The sequence below is a fragment of the Mycteria americana genome, chromosome 1, assembly GCF_035582795.1.
Source record: "Mycteria americana isolate JAX WOST 10 ecotype Jacksonville Zoo and Gardens chromosome 1, USCA_MyAme_1.0, whole genome shotgun sequence".
Lineage (NCBI taxonomy): Eukaryota > Metazoa > Chordata > Aves > Ciconiiformes > Ciconiidae > Mycteria > Mycteria americana.
The window spans coordinates 199975283-199988519 of NC_134365.1; the positions used below are offsets into that span (position 1 = coordinate 199975283).

General features: G+C 37.9%; 1 protein-coding gene across 5 annotated transcripts in view; it reads right to left on the reverse strand.

Moving 5' to 3' along the window:
• Positions 1–13237, reverse strand: part of WASF3 (WASP family member 3) — a 79478-nt gene that overhangs the window by 14077 nt on the left and 52164 nt on the right. For all 5 annotated transcript variants that reach the window (XM_075490855.1, XM_075490853.1, XM_075490850.1 and 2 more), the window contains 3 exons: positions 6429–6563; positions 2910–3063; positions 691–808 (listed from right to left, as the gene is read on the reverse strand). In XM_075490855.1, coding sequence (XP_075346970.1) covers positions 691–808; positions 2910–3063; positions 6429–6563 — 407 coding nt within the window. The remainder of the gene's footprint in view (positions 1–690; positions 809–2909; positions 3064–6428; positions 6564–13237) is intronic.

The window sequence follows — 13237 nt, forward strand, 5'->3', positions numbered from 1 at the left end:
TTCAAAACTAAAATCCGTTAAGAAAATCTTGATTGCATCAGAATACACACCTTGGATCAAACTGCTGAAGATATTCAAGAAGGACTGAAGATCTTTTCTATGAAAAAAACTTTTTTGTTTGTTTTAAACTTAGAGGAAACAAAGAATATTACTCCTAAAATTAATCTTTTCTTGTTGCTGAACCACAGAATGATTTTGCTGTGTATTATCATCCTACTAACTTGTAACGTGTAGAAAAGTGAAGAGTTACTACCAAGGAATTAAAAAAAACAACAAAATATTTATTTCTGGATAAGTTCATGTTTTGCTACAGGAGTTGATGTTACTGGATAACAAAAGTATGAAAATAAAGGAAACCATAATTCAAACTCCTTTCCCCGCCCCAAATCACAGTGTCTTTCTCTGAACCACAACAGGGCTATTTTTTCTGAGTACTAATAAGCAGATACTGGCAAAGGATTAAAGAAAGTATCTTGGAAGATAACTACAGTGCTCCTAAAATTCAATTTGCCAACTTCTTAAAATAGACAGTATGAGCTATAAAAACTGAACCAACTCAATCTACAGCCATGTATAAGAGGAATAGTCTTTCCATGCACATAAACTAAGTATGACCTAGCAATTTTTATGCCTGGACAACCACACACAAAATTGTAATACATACATTTGCTATTATATTTCTGCTTTTACCTTTTGTCTCCTCTTTTCTTTTCGCTTATCTTCAGTATCTTGTAACATTTTTTCTTTCCAAAGATCAAAAAAATAGGAAGGATCAGTATAGAACTTCAATCCATCTTTCTTATCATCCCTGGAAATACAGTAGAAGAGGAGCTAAGAAAATATGAATTAGTATTTTTTTAAACCAACAAAACTCACCTTCAACAATCATCCAAGCTTCATCTTTTTTGCATTACAGGATGACAGCATGCCAAGTGCATTAAATGCCACTCCTGGTAGTTACAGCTCACAATTGGCTTGATTCATGCCAAGAATTTCAGAGGAAAAGGGGTGGAATCCAGAGTCTTTTGGGAGGCGTACTCCCAGGCTATGCTTCATCAGAGCTCAGCAGCAGCAGACTAGGCTCCTGCATCAGCCGGCTCACTGGAGGGAAATTCACTGGTGCTGCATGAAGATCAGTGCCAAGACAGGATGTGTAGGGGACAGAGGAGCATAGGAATGGAACTCAACTGCCTAAAAAGAACAAGTATTTTGCTCAATCCAGACAAGTCTTAAGATCTGAATTTAGGTACAAGGTAGGTCTGAGTACCTTTGCCCTTATGACAGGAAGCACAAGACAGTCGCTACTCTCAGTGGGACTCTTCTAACTAGGGGAAAGGCTAGGAAAGGGGTGGCAACTGAAAGGCTGAATACTACCAGACTATTCTAGGAGGTTTTGAGACAGAGCTGATTTGGGCTTGCCAGCTCCAATTGGCAGCAGGAGCCACGGTCACCCAGACTAAGAAGCCACAAAAAAAGGTACGCTATCAAATCCTAATTTGACCCCATGACCTGGAAATAGGGAATCTTCTAATATCCTGAACTCCTGGAAAGGAATGGGGTGTAGGGGGAATCAACATGGCAGGGTAGCTGGCATCGTTCAAACAGCATATGATGGTGAATCCCAGTCTAGCTTGCTAAACTGGTGTCCCTTTTGGCTGTGGGTCCTAATTTCTTCCTGGGTAAATTTTGATGGCAGCTGAATACTAATATCTACCAGCAAGATCAAGAGCAATGGAGATTCAGCACACAGAAACCCTACAACAGCTGGAGCAGGGTACAGAGAACAGATCTTGTATGCTGTCTGGTCACACAGCCGTAAAACTCTTACTTTTTGTGTGCCAGATTTCCTCACTACAAACATCTACCCTACTGAAGGGGGCACTGGGGCCATTCTTCCACCCCCTCCAGCTTTGGTCAGACTACAAGTTGAAGTTCGTTTAAGCTTTGTCCGAGGCAAATACACCTGCTGAATTTAAATTATTTGTAAGAGACTTACCAAGAAATATAATTTAAGTAAATTTCACTAAAGTATCCCTAATAAAACAGGAATAACAATAAAGGCCACTGACACTGTCATCCAGATACATATTAGGGCATAGCTGTGCAGAACAGCTGATCAATAACAACTCTAGCTAACCAGATGCCTATAAACAATCAAACACCACCATTGGCTGTAGCAGTAGCAAAAAACATGTCCTTCAGCTATAAATCTAACAATTTTACCTTCCAAGTAAAAGCTCTTAAAAATAAAATACACTGCAAATGCTCTGCTATGTCATTCCTAGAAAAATTTCTAATAGTTTACTGCTGATGGAGTGCCTGCTTTCCACAGATACCTCAAAATCTAGTACCTCTCAAAAGTTGAAGGATGCAGTAAAAACACATTGTCCAAAACCCTTCAGACAGACAAATTATACTCATTTCATGAACAACAATAAACTTAAAAGAAACAGGAAAAGAAAACAGGAAATGAAGTCCTGCTTGTTGCTCTTTTATTCACCAGTAAGTAACCAGGAAAAGGTAAAGATTGCGTGTGCACACGTGTATATGTTGGGGGGAAGAAGGAAGACAAAAGCAACAAATCCAGCTTTCTGGATAAATGAACCAGAGAAAGCAGTTTAGTAAATTATTAATTTTCCTTTCACTTTTTATATAATCAATGGCCCTTGCTCTCCAATCCATGTGCTGCCATGTAACACTTATGCTGAAATATGATGATTTTTGTCAGCTACAACTTAAAATTGTAAGCGTGGCAACAGCAATTTTTATTTCCATTAACAGGGAAGTTCCCAAAAAACCAAATCTCAATAACCAAATACAGCTTTTCCCTTCTGCTGTAATTATTCTCTGCACACAACGAGGAGATAAAGGGCAAAGCACAAGAACGTAAACAATGAATATTTCCATACCTATAAGGAGAAAGAATATTCAGAGGTGGTGGTTTGTCACTCTGATTATAAATATCAGCCACGGGGTTAGGAATGCTGTTCTTTGAAACTACCTGCTGATCTTGAATAGTTGAGCTCTTGAATGCTTTTTTCATGTTGATATCCTGTAATGATACTGTTAGAAACAAAAATACATTTGTCACAGGTCTGAAATTAACATAAGTGGATAAACAAAGTCCATTTTACACTAGCTATTTAAAATGTTTTCAGCAAAATATAGAAAGAAAACAAAGATTTTTCTTTAATGTACAATCATGATATTTAAGCACAAAGGCACTTAAGAATTACCATAATAAATCAGATTTAAGTCCCACTTGATTCAGAACCTCACTTAAAATAATAGGACCATGGACTGTGTCTTGGAAGATAAGGCAAGAATCCTGTCACATGCAAATGTCCAATGATCCCCCCTTTTTATGAGGTTTAAAACCTGGACTTCTAATAGCAGAAAGACGGGCTTCAAGCCTGAAACACAAGGTCTGGTATTCCTCTGACACAGCATGTTTTATAATTACATGTGGTATCCATACACATTCAAGCCCATTCTAAGTTTAATTAAATTATGGCCTCCACAACCTCCCATCAGAGAGAGAGTTCCACATCTTTTACCATCTTTCAACTCCAAAATCTTTCCATATAATTGAATATCCCTTGATCTTAAGTTTTCCTCATCTCTCTACAGAGAGAAATACTTATCTTCTTTATACAGTCCAGTAACATACTTATATTTTATCTCTTCACGTACACAATTCTGGGGGAAACAATACTAGCTTTTTCATTCTTTCTTTTCAAATGAAAGATTTAAGTTGCTTTTAATTGTTCCTGTCACTTTTAGCAAGACTTTCTGTCATTAATATAAATTTTCCTGAGATGGAGCGACCATTGCTAAAAACATCCAGGTAATGCCAATCACAATTTAAAAGGGGCAGTAATTATCTCCACATTATCTTCCATTCTTAGGCAACCTGAAATAGAGGGGTTTTTTGACTGCAGTTGAACAGAGTGCTGAAGTCTTTACTGGCTTGTCTACCGTGACACTAACCATTTCTTGAATTGATCCCACTGTTTTAAAACAGTGTAAGCTGCAGGAGTAGTGCAAACAAAATGCACTGGCTTGTTTTCTTTTTATTGCCATTTCATCTAGTATTTCTTGCCCATTCATCTAACTTATCGAGTCTTGAGAACAAACTGTGAGAATTTCACATGGTAACTGAACAGTATTGGACAAAAATTTAATATATTGATGACCTCCAAAACCAGAAAGGCATGAAGTTTGATATAGACCCTGTAAGGCACACTGTTATCCTTTGTCATGATGGAAAACAAATCCCACTCAGACTTCTCTGCCCAACTATTTTTGTTATCTGTGCTGAGGTCTTGCCTCTCACTCCAAGACCATTTAGATTCTTCCATAGCTTTTAAAATAGCAAAAAATTGGAAATAGAATATTTCATTCCCAATTGTTGTTCCCCCATCCACGTCATGTGAAGTATCAATACATAATTTTTGAGAAACTACCTTCTATTTAAACCTGCCTATAAGTAAACTAGTAAGGTATTTCAGGCAGTTTTTTCAGATGTATATATCTGAATTGTTACATTCTTGTTTGAAGGAAGACATGCAAAAGAGCACAAATCCCATTTTTCTAGGGCTTTTTAGTGTAAGCTACTTATATGCCTTTGAAAACTTAACTTCAATTATTTTAAAGTGTTTTTTTCAACTGTAGTATTATATAGATATAAAATATTTTTATATATATACTATATATTAGTTATACCTAAGAATGTAAGAAATCACTGATGCAATTAAATCCAAAGGGTTTTTTTAAATCAGCCTAGCAATTGACGTTTTACTTAAATGCCTAAGCTACCCAGAAATATATTTAGTGTTAGTGACAGTACAATGAATTATTATAAAGTCTTCAACTTCTACAGCAAAATAGCTAATAAAATTTCCTACTGATAGTAAAGTGACAGCAGTTTGTATATATAGCTTATTAATGTGAAAGACTACTAGCAATGCAAGAGTAATAACTGCTGTCAATTTAAAATAAACACTGATTAAATTCTCAGTCCGTACACTTATTTCCCCTTCCAACAGGCTGCTTTTAATTACTCTCCCAACTCTGGAAACTAGCCAGGAGGTATTGCATAATACAAATGAGACATTAAAAAAAAGAAACAAAAGCAAAAACCACCCCTGATGAGGACTGCATTTCCAAAAATGTTGGACTTGAAAGTCATGAAGACTGGCATCATCCACCTCAGCGTGGAGCAAGTACAGTGTCTGAATATCGTCTAGTTTGCTCATATTACCACCACAACATACCTCAAAAACTAAGCTGAATAGTGACCACATAATAGCTTACTTTAGGTTCCCATATAGCTCCTGACCTCTAAGACAGCAAAAGAAAGGTGCTACTATCAACTGTGATACTCTATCAGTTAACATGTTCCAAAACCAGAAAAAAAACCCAGACATGTAATAATTCAAACAGTAACAAGCTAAAAATTGAAGGCTAAATATTACACTATTAAATATCAACAGTAACATTTAATATTGGCATTAATAGTGGTATTAAATATATAAACCATACAAATATAAATATTAATATAAAATATAAACCATTAAAAGTACTATTAAATATATCACAAGTAGCATTAACTACTACTGAGTAAATATTTCACTATTTTCCTGATGTAACAAGCGCTTACATTTTACTAAATGTCAGGAATTATCTAAACAGGGAGTACATGCAGTGGCTGGCTCAGACATGTAACTGCGCATGTAAGCAAACATGCACATTACAGCTTTTCGAGCTAGACAGAAACATGTTTTACTTCCCCAAAAAAGTGCTTTCAAACAATGTAACGATGCTACTTAAATCCTTTGTTTTTACTGTCTATTTATGAAGTGAATGACCAAACATGTAAGTAAGTGTGAGGATGTAACAGCATTTTAACGGAAATACTGTTTCTAGTGACTAGAACCCCCTAGAGAATTTCACCTAGTTGATGCAAACATGCAGGGCCTCATTTAGGTGAAGAGTACCTTAGACGACTGGAGAACAGACGCTACTAATATAGTTTGTGACCACCCTACCCTGAAATAAGTAACAGATCTAGTGTCTCAAACTTTTTCCAATATTCTGACTTATTTCCAGTAAGGTCTAGATTTATTCACTTCTGATTTATTACACTCACAAACTAAAAGTTTTCCCTGTGAAAAAGGCAGCTTAATGGCTCCATTACTACAGGAGCTTCTTGAAGTAGCACTAAGTCAAAAATGAAGACAGTTATACGACTCGAGAATATTTTTTCCTCGCTCTGCTAACACGATTTTTCCCAGCTTGCTGTACTGAGAAAACAAGATGAAATATGGGTTCAGGATTACTTTGAAAAGACAGAGGTTGTTGTGTAATTAAATACTGTGGTCTTGTCAACATCACTTCTGGCTCAATGCTTTCATGCAATTACCTACCCTCTTCTACCGTTGAATCCAGCTGGGTAACTTTGACAGCAAGGCGATCAATTCTGTCTTGAAGGGAATTTGCTCTGATGTAGAAGCTGTTGGCCTCATTAAACAATTCACCAAATATGTCTTCAGCATGTTTGCCTGTGTAAGAAAATAGACAGGGAAATCCCTTTGCTAAAGTCTTACAAAACACAAGACAAATGGCTTCAATATCATGAAGTTATAATAAAACACAGTAGCTGTAGGATTGTAAGAGCACAGTCTGTCATTCAGCAAAATTCTGGGCAACAGATTTGTACAAAAATCTCAAAGTATACTATAAATACTGCCTGAAGTCTTTTCTCCTGGACATGCTGGTTAGTCTTCTACTTAAACAGGGAGACTTTCATATTTTAATCCTTATGTAGCTGAACTACTGCCAACTGACACGCAAATGATCATTAAAACCTGACTCTGATGAAAATAAAGGACCAAAGTTACTGCTGCCCATAAAAGCTTCTGAAGTAAATTTTGAAATCTAAAATCTTGCAATACATAGTCATTAAGATTTAATTATAAGCATGAGCACAAGCTGACATCAAAATGAAGGCAAAGTGAAACAGATGAAACCAGGATCCTCATGCAAAGCAGCCCACTTACCACTACAAATGCTCACTGTATACAGGTTGCTGTGTCACTGGAGTCATTGGAGAGACTAAGACAGCACTGGTCACATTTACCCATGGCCAGTCTGGACTTGATATAGCACAAGAGGAGCCTACAACCTTTTCAACCTTCCTTTCAGCTGCCATATTTTCTCAATCACTATGACAGTGGATAGTCCAGTCCAGATCTGCAGCCTCAGGCCCTACCCTGAAAGTGCTACAGTGGACAGGAGTGCCACATGATAAACCCAACCCCCTCTTGGTCCACAGATCCTTGTGCATGTCCATTCTGTTCCTAGGCCTCCCTCGTCCCAAAGTACTAGGCATCCTCATCCATAGTTTGACGCTCCTTCTGCCCCAGTCCGAACCTCTCAATCGCTCCAGATGAGAATCCCCAATTTAACACTTCTCCTGCCCAAGAACTTACCCTACAAATTTCAGATTCCGCCCAAATTCGTTGCTCCCGCTCCCTCAGCTGACAGTACCACACAGACACAGGTATGTCTCAGTCGCTCCTACCCAGATGCCGCTGCTTCATTTAAGATCTCCTCCTCCACAATTTCTGCAGCCAATACCCCTCTCAAGACATCCACATTCCATCAGTTCTCCATGCAAAAAGCGAAATCCTGCCTCTTGCATTTAACCATGCTTTTTAAACAAAAAGAAATTTAAAAACCCTACTTCTGAATTAAACTCATCTTGTTATGACCTGTATCAAGATGAGTCTGAAGAGCAGAAATGGAGAGAAGGGGGAAAGTGAAGCTTTGTCTAATAGTTGAAACAATATGGAATACGTATTAACCACCTAAATGACAGTGACTTCCAAAACAACAGCAATTGTTGACACTTTAAGTTGGGTCCTATAACCAACCTTAATATTTTACAAAGAAAAGTACAGACGTAATGAAAATTTCAGTCAAGATCCCATCCTGTGAACATCTGGAGACCATAATTCAAAGTAAAAAATAGCCACACTTAGGAAGTCAACAGGATCTGCCCCCTTCTTGGACCATTTGCTTGGGGGGGGGTGGGACAACACTAAAACAATATCCAAAAAGGCTGTTTGTGAATTACAAATGAAAAAAAAAAATTAATTTGATTTCCTTGCGTTGAGCAGAGGACTTTACCAGTAATAGATTTCTTCACGAAATGTAAGATCAGCCAATAACTAACCCAAAATGTTAGATATTTTGGCATATCCAAGCTCTGTTTCATACATATGTGGAACGTGGACAGGCAAGGCGTGCTGCCTACATGCTCCTAATCTCCTCCCCCTCCAAAACAGAAGTCACACAACCACAGAATAGTTGAGGCTGAAAATCAGCTAGTCCAACTCCCTGCTCAAAGCATGGTCAGACAGAGCAGGTTGCCCAGGACTGTGTCCAGTTGGGTTTTGAATATTTCCAAGGATGGAGTCTCCACAACTTCTCTGGGCAACCCATGCCAGTGTTCAACCACTGTCACGCTATAAGTGTTCTCTAAGTGCTTCCCAGCAGCTAGTTGAGATTCAATTACAATCCCCATTTGATTTAGTTGCTGCAAATGAAGAGGTTATTCCAAGCTATAGAACAAATAAGCTCTTCAGCTAAATAAAGCAGGTATTACATTCTCTAGCCACCAGTATTCAGAGCGCAAAACATCAATAAAATTTAATGGATGTTAGTTTATATTAATGTATTGAGATCAGCCTGCTGAGGGAGGACTGCCACATTCTAGGATTAAACACATCACCCTAGAGAAGTGAAGCAGACAGGTGCTTGTCAGTTATCTTTCAGGAGGCAAAATAAGTCATAAAGTTGATTTGTGGGAACATACTACTTTTAGTATTGATTTTTTTTTTTTGAACACTTGCTATTTAAAACAAGTGAAAGGTTGTCAATCTCCTGTCAGTAAAAACAGTGACATGGTAAAGCAATATTGGAACACACTATTCTGATTAACATGATGCAGTAAGTTTTAGAAATAAAGTAATACTCCTCTACTGTTTTCTATGTTACTATCTTTTTAATTTGATTTTTAACAAGCAGAAAAAAAACCCCTATCTGAAGTTACAAGCATGTATCTTTCAATTTAAGAGTTGATTTTGGTATTGTAAGTCATTTAAAACCATGAGGTGCTTTCCAACATATGGGCAACCTAAATATTAATTTAAAAAAAAAAAAAAAAAAAGAATTGTGCAGTCTTTCCTTCTAAGGCTCCCTCCAACCACAGAAGTAGTTGAGGGGAAATTTAGTCATGATGCTGCCTCACCAAATCCCCACTCTCAATAGGTATCCCCACTCTCAATAGGTTTTAATGTCAATTAACGGAAGTGCCTCTTTCTAGCACTTCCACAGGTCATCTTCATAGAGCCATATATTTGATTGCCCACAAAATAAGTTTCCAAGCATTGTGAGACATTTCTGGAGATCAGTATTTCACAAATAATTGAAATAATACCTCTACCCAAGTTCTACAGTAATTGCATGAAACATGATCTTGCCACATCAGTTTACAACATCTCTAGCAGAGAGTAGACATCACCTGAATTAATTACAATTGATTTTCACATACTGCATAAAAAGGTGTGCATTAACACATTGAATACGTTGCCCCAAAGGTTATCTTTTGTCAGCAGTCAAAATGCTCAGTGCTGTAACAGAAGAGGAATCCAACAATGGTGCTGGCTTGTCTGAAGACTGGAAACCCAGCAGTGTTTCTTTCTTTAGCTAGTTTCCTTTCGCATATTTGAGTCTAAAAAGTACAGCTTTCCTTTGCATTCCTTGTTCCACAGCACAAGTACATGGAAGAGCACGCTCAAGTTAATAGAAAGATTTACACTGTGTTAAAAGGGTTACAATTTTTCACACCATGAACATGTATTATCAAAGCGAAAAGGTAGAGCAATGTCATCATCTGGCATTCAGGTGTCAGTTCTACAAGACACTGGAAGAAAGATGACACTAGGGCTGCCCCAAAGGGAGCCAGCGCTGCACTAAGGCTCTCCTCAGGGTCCTAAGTAAGGACTGAAACGTCCTGCAGAACTAGCTGGTGTTTTGTAAATTTGAATCCACCCAGCACATGACCATTTCATCACAACATGGAACAGAAGACAGTGATTCCACCCACCCATTTGTAACTGGATTAATTAGCATCAGAATCATGCTTCATGGTCCCTGCTCCTCCCTTTTTTTTAAATAAGCAAAAGCGGTAGGTTGTTACTGACCAGGTCTTATTCTTATCTGCCTCCTCATAGCATCTCCAGCGTGATACCTAATGCCAAAAAAGCTAACATCCCAACTCATGGTAAAGAGCAGAGTCACACAAAGCTGGATGCAGCGTGCTCAGGCCCGCATGCAAACTAGTGATACTCTGAGCCAATGGCCAATGTACCCAAGAAAATACTGGGAGCCAAGTTGGCAGACATTGCTCTCTGCATGAAAGCAAAAGTTTTCCAAGTTGCCACAGGTCACACTTCTTCCATTTTATTTGTACAGCAAAAAACATTTGGTATCACTTGCATATGGGTCAAAGAAAGTAGCTCTGTACTCGTGTACAGAGGGTTTATACCCACGTAGAAATAAGATTTCAGCCTGACAGGTAGTATCTGAATGAATGGAGAAGTCAGAGGTACAAAAATACAAAATATTTAAAGACTCAGAAAGAAAAGAAGTTAAGTGGTAATGCAACTTGAAACACAATGAGGATGTTAATGAACAGACTGACATCTAATTAAGAAAAGCTCAATAAAGGAGTACATACACAGTTTTTAATATTTTGTCTTCAATGACCATCAGCTGTTATTTATTATTTCTTCCCCATGTAGACACATATGCAAAACTCGGGAACAAAACCATGGTACAGATCCTGTTGCAGAGAGCAGCTTTTTTCACTGGCTAGAGTCCTGCAGCCATCAGACTAAACTCCACTGCCAAAAGTAAGGGAGTATTTTGTGGAAGCTTTCTTCAGAGTCTTTGCTCCATGACTGTGTTTACTAGGTAAAGCATCATGGTACTTACAGATAGAGGCTGCAAATGCTCCCAGTCCTCCCCCGGTACATTCTTTCCTCCCAAGTGGAGCTGAATCCCCTAGTCGAGCTTTTGCCTTGTATAAAAGTGCATAGTTTCATACAGAACGCTGCCCACTGCCTGTGCTCCAAGCCAGCTGGCTGCAAACAACCCCAAATCTGAAGACATAGTAGAAAAAAAGCTACACTAAGAGCACATTCCCTTTGGATAGGAGCTTGTTCATGTCTCCTGAAAAGAGCAGAGGCAGAAGCCAGCCAAATTTGTACGCAACAGCACAGATCTGCCAGTTTTTAAAATCTACACTGAACTCACAGTGCAACATTGAAAAACACTGTGACTGCAAGATAGACCTGTACTTGCTTTCTCTATGCTTCAAGCTGTGGGAACACCAACAAGCTCTGATGCTGTCAGCAGGACATACTGCATTAGCTCCAGCACAGCATTTTTTTTATGATCATTTCCTTGCTCCCAGTTGGCTTGAAACACAGGCAAAACAAACACTGTCTGCAGAAAAAACCCTCTGCAAACATGACAGATTTTAGACTGTGGACAAGCCTAGTGGTAGACTTCACTCATTAAATACCATGTATTCATCTCTTAAAAAAAGGACACATCACTTATTTGCATAAATCTTTAACTTGACATTAATAAAGTACTTCAGGGTTGTCTACAGAGACTTCTGATGACCTGAGAAATCCGCTAAGGGAAAATTGCGGGATACGGATTGTGTTAAGTAGCCAGTTCCTTGGCAACAATCATAAGAGGATCTGAATACGCAATGTAACAGGCAGATTAGCCCCAAGACCAAATCTGGAGAAATGAAAGCTACACATTCCTAGCAAGTCAGACAAGCGAAAAATGTATTATCCAAACTTTGGCAATCATCGTACAATACCAAAACAAGGTCTTATCATGTATCCTTGAATGTAATTAGGAGACATTTGCCATTCTTCTCAATTTTCTGAAACTTAAGGATGTCAATACTGAGCAACTGCCTGATAAAATGGTAAATAAGACTCAATGACAATACAAACACAAATTAATTATAATAACATTAGACACTAAATCAGCAGCTACTGCTCAAAAAAGATCAGAGAATCACTTGGAAACTTCTCAAAAAATATCAACTCAATGTTTAGCAGCAATCAAAATTATATAAATTCTTAGGGAACTAATAATAAAACAGAAAAAGTCTGTTTAGATTATGATCTAAAGTCCTCAACACTCCACCTTAAAAAGACCCCAACATACTCTAACTTACACATCCAAAGCAGAAATAACAACAATCAGAAATACAAAATGGTTTCTATCCAAAAGGAATGCTAACCGATCACGACACTCCAACCTGGAAAAGATATCACTAGGAGAACACAAAGATTTAATAAAATCACAGATGATTACGGAAATACACGAGATGAAATCACCTTTCATTATTTTTCATAACTCAAGAACCACACGGTATCAAAAGGAAGAAACAAATCAACTTCTATTGTGGGACATTCTGCCACAGCTCATTGGGCAAGAAAAAAGTGCAATCCCCATTTGAACACATCTAAGCAATTCCACAGACAATAGGTTTACAAATGCTCTTTACATAGGATGATTCAGATGGACCTCCAGCTCAGAAAAATCCCTAAATCACTGACTACTTAAAAGGGGAACATGCTGTGTTTCTTGTACTCTTTCCCTAACCATAGGCTATTTCCTATCATCACAAATTGAACTCCAGACTTAGTGGGACCCATACTGTAAACTCCATAAAGACTCTCTTACATTCTTAAATCATTTCCATTTACAAAGTGAAAAAACTGATGAAGCGATAATTTCTTTTCTAGGATCAGAGTTATCAGCACAAAAAACAGCTGCTGATTGTTAAACACTCTCTGAAGAAACTTCTTTTCTCATTCATTAAGAAATACTATTATTTTTGCAAGCACTCCAGGCATGCTTCTAGAATTGCTAGTTGTCGTGTCAACTGACAGGTGTACTGTGTAGGCTCTTCTGTATGGAGCTGACACTAGCTTGCCTCAACAGTAGCCTACAGGTTTGTTCAGTGAATGCCATTCTTTTGATGTATGTGCTTAATTTCATTCCTATGAATTGATCACACACATATACAAAGAACAGGCTTAAGAAATACTAGCACATTAAGACAAACTGAAAT